This window comes from Paralichthys olivaceus, chromosome 6 (genome assembly GCF_024713975.1).
Source record: "Paralichthys olivaceus isolate ysfri-2021 chromosome 6, ASM2471397v2, whole genome shotgun sequence".
NCBI classification, from domain to species: Eukaryota; Metazoa; Chordata; class Actinopteri; order Pleuronectiformes; family Paralichthyidae; genus Paralichthys; species Paralichthys olivaceus.
The window spans coordinates 13,152,992-13,167,456 of record NC_091098.1 but is presented as its reverse complement, the minus strand read 5'-3'; the positions used below and the strand labels follow the sequence as shown (position 1 = coordinate 13,167,456).

The 14,465-nt window shown below is 39.6% G+C and overlaps 1 protein-coding gene across 39 annotated transcripts in view; it reads left to right on the top strand.

The window, feature by feature from the left end:
- Positions 1-14,465, top strand: part of kif1b (kinesin family member 1B) — a 54,642-nt gene that overhangs the window by 23,321 nt on the left and 16,856 nt on the right. For 14 of the 39 annotated variants that reach the window (XM_020089058.2, XM_069526283.1, XM_020089056.2 and 11 more), the window contains 10 exons: positions 1,021-1,100; positions 1,615-1,690; positions 2,719-2,798; positions 3,278-3,384; positions 3,622-3,705; positions 3,971-4,151; positions 4,266-4,338; positions 11,282-11,387; positions 12,460-12,608; positions 14,057-14,235. In XM_020089058.2, coding sequence (XP_019944617.1) covers positions 1,021-1,100; positions 1,615-1,690; positions 2,719-2,798; positions 3,278-3,384; positions 3,622-3,705; positions 3,971-4,151; positions 4,266-4,338; positions 11,282-11,387; positions 12,460-12,608; positions 14,057-14,235 — 1,115 coding nt within the window. Of the gene's footprint in view, positions 1-1,020; positions 1,101-1,614; positions 1,691-1,914; positions 1,969-2,396; positions 2,460-2,718; positions 2,799-3,277; positions 3,385-3,621; positions 3,706-3,970; positions 4,152-4,265; positions 4,339-6,382; positions 10,202-11,281; positions 11,388-11,514; positions 11,533-12,459; positions 12,609-14,056; positions 14,236-14,465 lie in introns of those variants that run through there. The other 25 variants (XM_069526267.1, XM_069526255.1, XM_069526264.1 and 22 more) reach the window with 4 other exon arrangements.

Genomic DNA, 14,465 nt, shown 5'->3' with positions numbered 1-14,465 from the left:
TTTAGTTCACACGAAGCCTTTAATGAAAACACATTTTACCTTTAAGTCCTCATGTGGCCTCAGAGCTTATTGCCTCTCACACATGCAGTACAACTCTCACTCTGCTGATAAGGGAGCGCATAGGATTGTACCAGCTGGCCATGAGGAGCTGCAGTTTCCATGGCAACCATGGTGCCCAGTCTGTCTGTCATCCTGTGACGTCAAGCACCAACGCAGATACAGAGGAAATTGGACCAAAATAGATCCAGTCATGTTGGCTTTATATAGTGAGGAACACAATATTCACAGTCCAGTCCGTGTCTTGAAGGTTACCTTTACAGGTTTAAAAACTGTGCTGTCAGTAATACCCAACATAATAAATCACTGTAATGCTAAGCAGCGATAATAACTATACACTGCATTATTCAGAATTTACATGAACAAATATTACAGAATATGTTAATATCTGGATAATATCGAATATCTCACTGCTTTTCAAACATAACTGGTGTAGGGGCTGTACCTAATGATTCACTTTATCAGTGGGGTATCACTCAAAGTTATTGTATAATTGTCATAATATGCAGCAGCATTGTAAATACAAAGTTTGATTCTCACCAAAAAAGGAAAAAATAACAATTTAAATTCTATTGTTTTTACACGTGTCTGAAGACACTGTTTATGTGTGTGAGTGCATGTGTGTTTGTGTCAGTGCCAGAGAAAGAGCACAGCGGTGTCACTGTGTGTGTGAGCGCATACACATGTGCACAATTACCTTTTCCGTTAAGTTCTGTGACTATCATACAGAAGCTACGCAATTCGTTCATAGTAATCAACCGCTTATAGTGATCGTTTTGGCCCAGGGCAAACGTGTCACAATAAGCAGATTCCACTGTAATAATACGAACCTGATCTAAACATTTCTAAATATGAAGGATCCAGACCGAGTGGATTCTGATCACAATTCTAATACACTGCTAATAACTGTAAGTATCATCTCACACTGCCTGTGTTTACTCACACTCTGCCTCTTGTGCTTAGGAATCAGAGAAGATCATTGCTGAGCTCAATGAAACCTGGGAAGAGAAACTGAGAAAGACTGAGGCGATCCGCATGGAGAGGTCAGTAGTTGGCTGGCAATGTCTGTTTATTTCCATCTCTCGAGGAGGGAGATGTGTGTCCTACACGTGCCTCCACCCCTCCTTAAATCTAATCTGTCAGTGTTGGACAACCCCCGCCATAGCTCTCTCTGTCTTTTCACACCTCAGTGCTGTCTGTCTAATTTTCTTCACCTATATGTCTTGTTTCCTCCACAGTCATTCTGTCCATTCCCTTTTCCCTTCTCTGCTGTCTCTCTGCTGTCTCACTGCAGAGTCACCCCTTCTAACATCCTTTCTGCCCCTCTATCAACTCATCTGTAGTTGAAGACATCAACCATGTTACTGTCTGTCCAACGAGTCTCAATGGTGCCATTCTCTGTTTGTTATTTTACCACCTATCACTTGCTTTAATGTTAAACACCATGACTTCTCTAACTCTCTCTCACAAAGGTCAGAATATATGCAACATGCTGTGTAAAGACCTTTAATTTTAACGATTATTCCTGAGTTAACAGATGTTTTGTCCTCACTACAGGGAGGCCTTGCTTGCAGAGATGGGTGTGGCAATCCGTGAAGATGGAGGCACCTTGGGCGTATTCTCTCCTAAAAAGGTAGAACAGACAAAAGACGCAAGCTCACACATTGATGTCAAATTTCCCATGGATTGTGGTGATGCACACCCTTCCACCTTAACCTCCTGACTTGTTTTCCATGTTATCTTTTTTTGTCCCTTAGAGCCCTGCCTGTTTAGTCACAGTTTTTTTCCCTCATCTGTTCACTTTATCATTCTGTCTGTATTTCCTCTCTTTGTCACTTGCTTCCTTCACATACTCAGCTTAGCCATGAAACGCCATTTGATGAGCAGTTTGATTGTTTTCCCACTAAGAAGGTTTGTTTAAGCAGCAGATAAAGCACCTTTCCTGCATTAGATGTAGCCCTGTAAATGACTAGTTATGATTTTAAGTTTATTTATGTCCATGGTCTGGATCTGCTGTTTTTTCAATTTTGGCCACTGTTCCTACTCTCCAGTATCTTCCAGTAGAGGCAGCAGCCTAAATACCAGTAGACGTAGCATGTACTTGTCTGCGAAGCAATAATTGTGCCAGTGAGAGAGAGCGAGAGATCCTTTATCGTTTAATCACCAGCTGTCACTAGATCAGCTTTGGTTTCAGAAGATTCCTCTCTTTGAAATGAATCCCTCTTTTGGCATGTTTTCACCCCCCACCTTTAATTGTTGCGTGTTCTTCCTTTTTGTCCATACTCATTTGTCATCCTTTTCTCTTCTCTTGTTTCACTCACTGCCGCTCCATTGGTTAGCTTTTTGTTGAGAAACCTTGTGATCTCTATGCAGACTTTAATGGGGTGTTTTCCCCTAAAAAGGTTGGTCTTTGGAAGAGTAGCTGCTAGCATTGTTTGTTAGCTCTGTGATGTATCATAGTCTAGAGGTGTCAGTGTGATCATTTTTGTCTATGTTTACTTAGGAGATCATGTATTACAGATCCCTGTTATCAGCAATGTTAAATATGACACTATGCCCACTTAACATTTCTAATGCTGTACTGCCGAATATTGATGAAAGAAGAGAAATCCTAAAGATGTATTTGTTCTCAACTGTCGACCTCTCATGTCTCATGTGTAGACTCCACATCTGGTTAACCTGAACGAGGATCCTCTCATGTCAGAGTGTCTGCTCTACTACATCAAAGATGGAATTACAAGGTAACTAAAACTTGAATAATGACAATGAAATGTTGCAAAGGATGTGGAAAGGTTTGGAATTCCTCCGAGGCAGGACTCTTTGAAAAACCACACTCTATTTCATTTTTTTCTCTTTTGATGTTTAGCAAGAAAAACATTTAGACCCTTAAAAGACTCACAATCTGTCACTGATCACAATTTTTTTCACTTTCTAAAGTTACTTTCCTTCCCTCTTCATTCTTTTGGCCTCCTCTACAGACTATTTCCCTTGAGTATTGTGTTACAATGGCACCCCAGGGGGATGACAGTGGATGACAGAACCACAGACGAAGTGTCTATAGTGTAGTAGAGAACTGCTCCACTCTCATAAGTTATGGTCTTAAGATTCCAGTTAAGCTTTGACACCAAGTTTTTTGACACCAAGTGTTTTGTCAAATGGCTGCCAATAGAATGAGAGAACAGTGTTCACTTTCTTAAAATGGCCTCTTTGGTTGTTTTAGGGTGGGTCAGGCCGATGCTGAGAGACGGCAGGACATTGTTTTAAGTGGTGCTCATATCAGGGAAGAGCATTGCATCTTCCGCAGTGAGAGGAATGCCAATGGAGATGGTGAGGCACTATATTATGGCTTTGCATGTTGTTTATTCATCAACATTTATATGGATTAAACATCTGGATTCTTATGAATTAAGCTGAGCTCTGCATGAAATGTGTGCATTTTCTGTTGCTAATGAAAACATGTTCCCTAACTGGTAACAATCACAACATTCAAAGGATTAGATGTAAAAAAGCTGATGAAGATTTCAGAATGATCACTGATGATTTGTTGATATGTTTTTGTTGAAGTTATCGTCATGCTGGTACCCTGTGAGGGATCAGAAACCTACGTCAATGGCAAGCGTGTCGAAGATGCAATCCAGCTTCGTTCAGGTACATATCCTATTTTAGAAACAAACATGTACATAATCTATAGATTTAGTATTTGTATTATCTCTGTGGACTGAGGTAAAGGAGATTATTTCTCTCCTAATAACCCTAGAAAACTATTTATAGTGTTTTTATTTTGGGCTTGGACACCCATTTGGATGTTCTACTTTAAATAAAAAATAAGGTAAAGATGGTCAGAGCTGTTTGCTGTTGCTTGTAATATCTTGGTTAACTTCATTCTTTTCACGTTTGCCCCATCTTCTTTCAGGTAACCGTATCATTATGGGAAAGAACCATGTGTTCCGATTCAACCACCCAGAACAGGCCAGAGCCGAAAGGGAGAAGACACCATCTGCTGAAACCCCAGTGGAGCCTGTGGATTGGACCTTTGCTCAGCGAGAACTTCTGGAAAAGCAGGGCATCGACATGAAGCAGGAAATGGAGAAAAGGTATGAATCCATTGGTTTTACTCAGTGAATTTCTAATGGTTTCAATTGTGTGATTGTGCAGTGTATCATAAATTGTGCAATCATGTCATAATATATATTTACCCATTTGTGTAGGCTCACTGAGATGGAGATCTTGTACAAGAAGGAGAAGGAAGAAGCAGACCAACTTCTGGAGCAACAGCGACTGGTGAGTTCAAATAAGCTGGTATTTAATCAAAAGCACTTTGTGAGTAGTATTCAGATTTCTGTAATATTCAATGTTAGAGGTGGCTGACAAGTTAGTAGTAACTACAGTGTGTCTAATAGATGTTAAGCCATAATCTTAATAATTTTTCAAGTTGTAAAGTAACGTAAAGCAGCTTCAGAAGTGGAATTCAAAGTTAATGCATGGTTTGTTTGTGTCCTTTCAATTGGAAAGCTAATCTTTGGTTTTGTATCATAGTTTCACTTGGTCCATTTAAATCTGACTAGTACTAATTCTCACTCTGAGCTCTGACACTTTTGAAATGTGTGTATGTGTGAGAATCACACCTTTACTCCTAGCGCATGTTTGTTCTTCTTGCATGGAAGTTTTTCTGGTTTGAGACAGATGAGCTTTTACTCGCCTTCTTAAGTTGAAATCCTTTGTCTTTTTCAATTTTATTGAGCAAGAATTAGCTTGTAAATCTTTCCCCTTTCCAAATCCCAGATTTCCCTTTTCCTCTGTTTTCTATAGAGGATCTGAATCTTGCAAAACAGCAACTTGCAGCCACAGTTTATTTGATACTAAGATTAAAAATTCATTTAGAACTGACTGAGTATTGGTCAGTATTGAAACACACACCCTTGTCTTTTATAAAGTGACGCTGCTTTTGCAGGGTTCATGTTAATAGCATGTGTTCTTAACTCTCTCAGTGCTGGTTTTGGACTAAGTTGCAGTGTTTGCCATTGAGCTAAGGTGGCTGTTGATTTGCTTGGATTAGATTTCTACTCTAGTTTTCTTGCTCTGTTTATGAGTTTCATCTCTTCAATGCAGTTGCTGACATGTACAATGCATTGTGATAACAATTCCTGCTGTAGTTTTTTGACAGATAGTGACAATGTGGTTTCTCATTGACTTCTTTGGCTACCACTCTTTGCCAGCCTCACCTGGCACCTTGTAGCACACTGAGGTTACAGCTCAACAACAGAGTTATTACAGCTCATAGTTGAATAAGAGAATCTTAGACCTTTCATACTCTGGTGGTATAATGTGCAGAACTACAGGCCAACGGTTCAGACTCCCCAGCAACCTTCAACACCAGCAACGTTCAATTCTAGCCTCAGATACAATATCATTCCCAAGACCTGAATCCTCGGTACATACTGGTTGTGATCTGTAATGTACTTTGCCTACAAAAACAAAATGAGAAACTGCATTATTTTCCAACTAACATCTTTCTTGTAGTGGATTAACACTTACCCTCACTTCTGCCTCTGCTCTCTCTACTGGCTTTCTGATCAACTGCAAGAACACTGTCTTCTAACTCACCGCTAATACTAAAGCCACTCAAACCTTCTGGACTAAAGGGGGAAAGCTCCAAAAAGCCGTCTACTTGCATGCCTCTGTAGCATGTTTTGGGATCCAGCTTTCAAACCAAAAAATAAAAGAAGAGGAATATTAAAAAACAATACAGAAGTTCTCCAATCAGCTACTGTCCTCTATTGATATTTCCTTTCTTATCATGATAGAAATGCTTGATCTTTACTTTTAATATCAATATGCAACATTGGGAACAAAATCGTTAAAGGTGACATACCTATTGTTTTAAGTGAATGTTTCATACATCACTTCATATCCATATTACCACTTTACTGGAGAAAATGAGAGAAAGACAAACTGACAAGAAAGTCAATGGAAGCCACTGTTTGTTGTATTTGTTTGTTTTTCTATCTTTATTTTGAACATAATTCTGAAAATTACACTGCATGTTGCCATATATCTTGTATACATATTATGTATGCAACATTTTATTATTACAGTGTAATAGTCTTCTTCCTTAACCTGAAAATTCTGAACGTCTCTCTAAGCTCAAGTATTATATTGTTATTTAACTTAGACTTCAGTCACAGTTGAAATTCCCATGTTGCATATTTATATCTTTTTATTAATTCTTTTTTCAAGCCATCCTTTCATCTTTTCTTTGATTTCCCATTGTAATTTCTCTTTTTTTGGGAACCATTTGGTTTTTGTCCTGTTTTGTTTTCTTAAGGATGGAGACTCTGATAGTGGGGATGACTCAGATAAGAGGTCTTGTGAGGAGAGCTGGAGACTGATCACTTCCTTGAGGGAAAAGCTGCCCCCCAGCAAGCTGCAAACTATCGTAAGAAAGTGTGGATTACCCAGCAGCGGGAAGAGAAGAGAGCCTGTTAAAATGTACCAGATTCCACAGCGGCGCCGCATCACCAAGGACTCGAAGTGGGTGACCATCTCTGACCTGAAGATCCAAGCGGTCAAAGAAATCTGCTATGAAGTAGCGCTCAATGATTTCCGCCACACAAGGCAAGAAATCGAGGCTCTGGCTATTGTAAAGATGAAGGAGCTTTGTGCTAGCTACAGCAAGAAGGACCCTAACGAGCGGGACTCGTGGAGGGCAGTGGCTCGGGATGTTTGGGACACTGTCGGAGTTGGTGATGAGCGCATTGAGGACGTCATCACCAATGGGACTCGAGCAGGAGGGGCTGTTATGGATGAACTAAAAGTGCACATTGATAAACTTGAGGACATCTTGCACGAGGTGAAGAAACAGAATAACATGAAGGATGAGGAGATCCGTGCTCTCAGGAACAAGATGGTAAAAATGGAAAAGGTCCTTCCGCTCATTACCCCAGAGGGACAAGAAAAGCCTCCCAGCGTTGCTGCCTCTACTTGCACAACCAGAATGCCAAGCCCTAGTGAGGGAAAACCTCCAGTGCCAGAGACGCCTGATATGGAGGATGCAGATTCGCAAATGGGCCAAAGTACAGGAGATGATTCAACCCTAAAGAGAGGCCACATTCGCTGGATGCGTCAAGAGCAGTTACGCCTAAAGAGCCTTCAGCAACAAGAGATCTCCAAACAGCTCCGTCGGCAAACTGGACCACATCGCTTTATACCACCAGAGGACCGCAAGCTGCGCTTCCCCTTCAAAAGTAATCCTAAGCACCGCAACTCATGGAGCCCTGGTACTCACATCATTATCACAGATCAGCAGGTCATTGAGCTAAAGGTGCCCAAAGAAGCTGTTGAGGAAGAGGAAGGAGAAAACCAGGTGGTAGAAGGAGCGCAGTCTAGAGAAAAGATGGCTGCTTCAGTTGTCCAAGTCACTCCTCCATTGCCAAGCCCATCAGTCCAGAACAGGAGCAAAGACTTGGAGCAAGGTTTAAGCCAGAGTCACAGACATAATTATAGGAACAACCAACATCTGCAGCCCCATGAACGAGGTCGCAGCAACTCTTTTAATCACCGCCAGCGGCCCTCTGGCTCCATGGAGTCACTGCAGCAGCCTGAATGCAACAGGAGGCACAGCCAGGTGTTCTACCAGCCCCGCCACCACCAGAACCACCCAGCACATCCCCAGCCACACCATCAGCAGCAGCCGTGCCACTACAATAGCATGATGTATACAGATGGCAGCTTCGGTGGCTACCAGCAGTACCATCACACTGACCATGTCAACCATCCAATCAGCTTCCAGGCACCTCCTCGAATGCGCAGGCAAATGTCTGTCCCTAATCTAAAAGCCAGCAGAGAGACAACAGTCTGAGTAAATGAGGAACCAGTTTCAAATACTTTTAGTAGGCAAACACATTACAGATCACAACAGGTCAGAGTCATGTGAACAGCTGAAACTGACTGTGACCTTTGAACTTGATCAGCATGTTATTGGTTGATCCAAAAATATTGTATGTATTATAGACATTTTATCATCTTTACCATAATATATGCCGTTTTATGAGTTTTTGCTGCATCGTGTTGCGCCGTCATCACTAGCATTAGGAGAACTGTCATAAGGAACTGAAGCCAATAGATAATAAGGGGACTTTTTTCCAGAAGAGACCTGTCATCCCACCTCGTTTAATTTTCAGCATGTCTGTCATTTCATCGATCATGCTTTGATTTGCCAAAATTGTCTTCATGGTTGAATTTCTGAGTTTACATTTTGTCATTTTAGTATTGATTGGTCATTAATGTATTCAGCCATTACCGTATGAACACATTGACGTGTTTCATTTTCATTAAGACATTGTTATTGCGGCCCAAATTACAAATGAAAACAAGTATTTATTTTTTGAAGTCGACTGAACAGACTGAAGTAGTAGTCAAAGAAAGTGCTTTTCAAAAAGTGCCTTTTCATGCACTAACCTTATTAACCCTGCTGTACATTTACAGTTCAGTATTTTCTTTCCCTTCATTTTTAATCTACTTCCTATGCATATGGTTTCAGCTCAATTCTGTAAAGTAAACTTTATATCTTACTTAACCCAAACTAACTTTTTAGTATTAACATTCTGCCTTATTCAAATTCTTAGTAAGCAGCTTGATTGCTTGATCCCAAACTACTTTCTTCTTTCTTCTCAAATTTGTTTTGAATATGTAACTGCCACATTAATTGTATTACAGTATTTTGCACTTCCTCAAGTCACGGATAAGCTGTATAATCAGTTAATGAATACAATAATTTCAATGTTAAGCAATAAGTTACTCTTTTCTCTAAGTATTTTTAACAACTCACAATTTATATTATCTACTCCTCTCCAGGATGTAATCATTAATAATCCAATGTTTGAATGAATCCTGGTTTTTAGACACTATCAAATTTAAGAACCACTATGCTGAAATGTGGGAGATAGACAAGTCAAGTCAAGAAACATACAATTATATGTTTTGAAAACTTCACTGTAAGCAGTCCAGAATATCTAGAATTATTTCCCCTTCTCTTCCTGTAAAAACACAACCATGAACTGATTTTCATGCTGTATAAAAGTTACATTTTGGGTGCCTGGTTGACTGAGTAAGAACAGAGTTCACAGTGTTTTGGATGAATGTCCTGCAGAGTGTTGCCATGGTTCCCAAAGACTTGCCTTGAAAATGTTGGAGGGAGGACAAAGACTTGAAGTCTTTGCATAATGTTATTCAGGACAAATATCCATGTCAAATGAAATATTGAGGACTGCCTTGTTGTTTTCACTGCTTCAAATGCAGCTCACTCATGTAACCATGATGGATCTATGGTTTATAAAATCAGTTGTCCATGTTAGTTTTTTTTGCTTTAGATAATTTGAATCAGCAGCAAGTCTGCTTGCCGATCTGTCTTTTCCTTGCTGCAGTTTTAGCTTTAAGAGTAGCCGTTAATTATGAAATTTCACTACCAGATTGCCTTTGCGGGACTTTTGAGAAACAGTGACACTCATGGAAGAACTTTTTAAAGACTATCAAAATGTTCAACTTGGGTTCGGAATGATGGAAGTATTTTCTGTTCATCTCTTCGATGCAGTTGCTGACATGTACATGTCGTTTAAGTTTTGGACAGTGTATGTTCTGCCTTATTTTGCCGTAACAAAAACCAAATGATTTGATGACATATGTAAGTCTAGTCTCTCCACCCTACACCTCATGTTTTCATGACTATCTTTGCATGCAATCTCTTCCATTTCTCCAGCTCTGATAAACGCTCCATTAAAGAATGTTATTTAATGTATGTACTGTTGCCGACAGTGACCGGTAAGCTGGATAGAATACAACATCACATGGACAATGTACCCGAAACTGTTCTTGTGAAATATACATATACAGGATGTGTCTGTGTTAGATCTCAGTTTAAAGTGTCTGAGTGTTGTGCGTCTTCTTTTTGAATCTGCAGTATCAAGTGCCTAATTGTGGCTGTGTACCACCAAGTTGTGTTGCTTCCGTAATTATACATTACAAATTGGAACAGTATTGTTCACAGGTTTTAAAAAAAGAGGATATACTGAATCGCTGTGTTTCTGGAGATTTATTTTCAAAGTATGAGTGAAATAAAATTACATGCTCCAAGTGCAGTTATCGGGTATATATGGGTGCTGCTTGTTTTTTGTTTCCAATAAACCAGCGTAGGGACAGAATCAGATCTCTAAATGTGTGTCCGGTCTCAGGCTCGGTTAAATGTAAATACTTAAATTAATAGTTTTTAACTTTTATAAATATACATTTGAAAGTAGTAACTTTTTTAACTTTCCAAGTTGCAGAAACCTAATTATTAGTCATCTCTTATTATAGTATTGCTTCAATTTAACACTACATCATGGCAATGTTGCAAATATAGGATGGGAATAAAGGCAAGATACTTGGCCTTTACCTTATTGCACTGAAATATCTCATTGAGTTTTGCCTTTGTCAACTGGCATCATTTAATTTATTGGAGAATAATTATATTCACTTGGTTCATTATACTATACAGTGTACAACTGCATTTTTATGCAGTGAAACTGTATTTCCAAGGATTGCTCGGACAGAGAATTTTCAGATGTTAGCTTATCAGGGGGTTTTCAGCAGGGAGGAGGTTAATGACAAATGAAAAGGCTGCATTGTCTTCCCAGAAGACACTGAACAAACAGGATGAGGTCATCGGGACCACAGCTTGTCCAACTCTCTGATGAGGATGGCGCCCCTCATTGGATTACAGTTGACTCAGCTTCTAGCAGCACCTCCTCTTCACTCCAGCCCTTTCAATCAGAATAAAAGGTGTTTTCATGGAGGTTTCATTTCCAGGACATTGTGTTCTCATTGCAGCAGAAAAAATCTTCAAGAAAGTTTTTCATTCATTGCACCACCTTAAGTTACCCACTATTAAGTTTCCAGAGTACACGTTTGATGTGTGTAAAATAAGTCAAAGGTGTTAAAATAATCTATACATCTCACTTCACAGTATATGTGATTGTAAACCTGTTTTTCTGTCACTCTGTTCAGTTAATACATCAAACCGAATGTATCCATGTGTCATTTAGACCAGTAACAAGTCATCAGTGCACAGTATTAGATAGAAATATCATTTTAGAATTCCATTTTGGGTTGGTTCTGATGACCTGCTCAGGTCACCTATCATTGTGGTTGATGGACAGTCGTCCATGTTCTCTTTCCTCTTGGTGTTCAGGTTTACGAGAGCAAATTGCAAGAGCTTCAGAAACAGGTGGAGACTCGTTCGCTGATCGCTGAGACACCGGATGAAGAGGAGCTGGAGGAGGAGGAGGAAGAGGAAGGTGTGTCCTGTAAATCTTAAGATCTCTAGATTCTGTTTTCCATACTGCATCATATGTATATATATATATATATATATATATATATATAAAAATGCACTGTATGTTTTCTTCCGCATTTTCTGCACAGAGCCTAAACTATTGGGATGTGCGTATAGTATTTTCTGTCTCATCATCAAAAGAACATAATATCAACTTCACTCAGATCCATTAAAACATGCAATTACTAATAACCCATTCAATGTAATCTGCCAAACTACTTCATAATTAATGTGTGCTCTAATTATTTTAAAAGAAAACATGCTTCTTATTTAATATAAACCGTTTAACTTTCAGTATAAGGGGCCATACTTTTCATACTTTTCATGTTTTAGCTCACCAGTTACAAATCCATTGTTACCAAAGGTATCGTCAACAATTTTTCAGAGCAGAAGTCTCTGTATTTCCTGATTTTCCAACTGCCTCTGGTTTCCAACCTCTTCAGTAGCAGCTTAAGATCTAACTCACAGTTAATTGAGAGGTTGGTCCACCACAGTGAACATTTTGTCTCCTTGAGTGACTCATTGTTATTGAGGAGGAACAAATTAACTTTGTCTGTGTCTGGCCTGAAAATATAGTCTACATACGCTTAGTCATCCCACCACGTCTAAGAAGATCAGTGTTTACTTGAAATAAGACTATTCTCTGCAGGATAATGAAAGAATTTTTATCTTTTTGTCACAGTTTATTTTGTGGATTTAATTTTGTTTTTAACCATTGCTTGTAAATGAAATACTTAACTGCAGCTGACTGTAAACTCTGATGTTAGACGGTCTCTGAACACATCACAAAAATGTTTTTCAGCACAGACACCGATAGCAAGAAATGTTCATTTAAAATAAAAATGACAAAAATATTCCACGTGATGGATTACCTTGAAATGCATGAAGTAATGTGGATTTGTTCTTGAGCTAAAACAAGCAGTTCCCCTGGTATGGTTCTTTGTATCATTTTATAGGCAATTACATTGCATTTGTGTGCATGTGTGTGTACACACATCATGGCAACATTAACCCTCTATCCTTTCTCCCTGCAGTGCCGTGGACTCAGCATGAGTTTGAGCTGGCACAGTGGGCTTTTAGGAAGTGGAGGTATCATCAGTTCACCTCCCTCCGTGATCAGCTGTGGGGAAATGCTGTCTACCTGAAGGAGGCCAACGCCATCAGTGTGGAGCTAAAGAAGAAAGTAAGTACATTTCTGTTCATACGGCATACGGGCATGCTGTAGTTTAGCACTGGTTAAACTGGGGATTACTTGTTTTGAGAGTAAAGTAATATGTAAACATTTGACCTGTAAGAATTTTGATGTGGTTAAGTGAAAAACCTAACATGACCCTGTGATGTTAGAAGTATAGGTGAATAGCAAGCGTTAGTAAAGTATGATGTAAAACCAGTAAACCCTAAATGTGATAGAAATAATGTGATCACCAGGCAGCCTTATCTACAGAAGTGAGTCATCCTGATAGCCTCAGGTTCTGGGATGTTCAACTGTGACGCAAGATGATGCTGACACATGATCTGCTCTCCATATTCCTGATTAAAAACCCACACAGTGTTGTTATTAGAGACACCACATGTTATCAGATTTCTATTCAGTCCAGTGTGATTTGAATAAATGGAGACTCATCATTAAATGTAATATACTGTATGTTGCACAAGCATAAGCCAAACAGTCACGTCACACCCGTGGGGAGTGAGGTGTTGATTCATTGTCACATAAAGGAATTGAGCTTGTTACGAATCAGATGTTCTCATCTGCTGTGGTCAGTCTTCCCCAGCAGGAAACCAGTGTGATTTATGTTTTTGTTCAGTTCTGGGGGTGACATGATTGATACTGGAGATGGATCATCTGTCACAGACATTGTCACATTATTTTTATTTGTCTTTAGGTTTCTTGTGTCTGTTATTTATGACCAGTGTTAAGTGGGTTAACATTTTGCCTCCAGAGGGAGCCGGAAAGCGAGAGGCCACAAAATGGAGGGTGGTTTATTCTTTGTTTGACCTTTCAACCTTGAAATATCTGCAGTAAAATAGAACCATACATGTCTCTAGTCTTTTAACTCAAAAATTGTGGGTGCACCTGTAGTCTCACATAACCTGACCTGCACATCTGCACCGCACTGTATTGGTGCTGGAGAACGGTCTGTTTGTATGTTTGTATTTATTTAAACTAACCACAGTTGTCTTGGGTGGTGCTAAACCCATGATGCTGGGATGGTGTCCTTGCAAAACAGTGTCAGGGGGACTTTGTTTTGGAGGAACATTTGTATGTGAGAAACCAAATCATTGTCCAAAAATGCCAGTAAAAGATGTTTGATTGTGCGATTCAAATCTTTGTCAAAACTTGCCATATTTAGTTTGTAGGTTTCTGGCTCAGAGGTTGTTGTTGTTTTCCATAGCAAAGGGGATTTTGAAAACAGTAACTCACTGTAAGGTGAAGAGGAGAAGAGTACCACGTGAGACACAGCCGATGGCATTGTACCTACCGTCAATATTCAGTAAATCAGACTACAGTTTCCAAGTTTAAAATCAGGATGGATTCTCATACTTGTTTTGTTGCTGTTGTGTTCCTTGATTTGACTTGATGTCTTCTAAACTTTCCTTTTATTCCTCTCATCTCTTCACATTCTCCAGGTCCAGTTCCAGTTTGTCTTGCTGACTGACACGCTTTACTCGCCGCTGCCCCCTGAGCTCCTGCCCTCAGAGCCGGAGAAAGAACGCGACTCCAGGCCTTTCCCCCGCACCGTGGTGGCTGTAGAGGTTCAAGACCTTAAGAACGGAGCCACGCACTACTGGTCCCTTGATAAACTCAAGTAATCACCAAACCTTCAACTAGTCCTGAATTTTATAGCAAACTCTAAAGAGCAGCATTTCGTCTGTTATGCACATTCAGTGCTATAAATTAATAGTCAGGCTGTTGTCAGATCATTTCTCATGACTTCAGTTATGCATCAGACATTAGCCTATCAAAGATATATCAGAACAGACATATATATTGTTGTTTGAGATGCCCTAACATAAAAACTTTTACAAAACAACATAT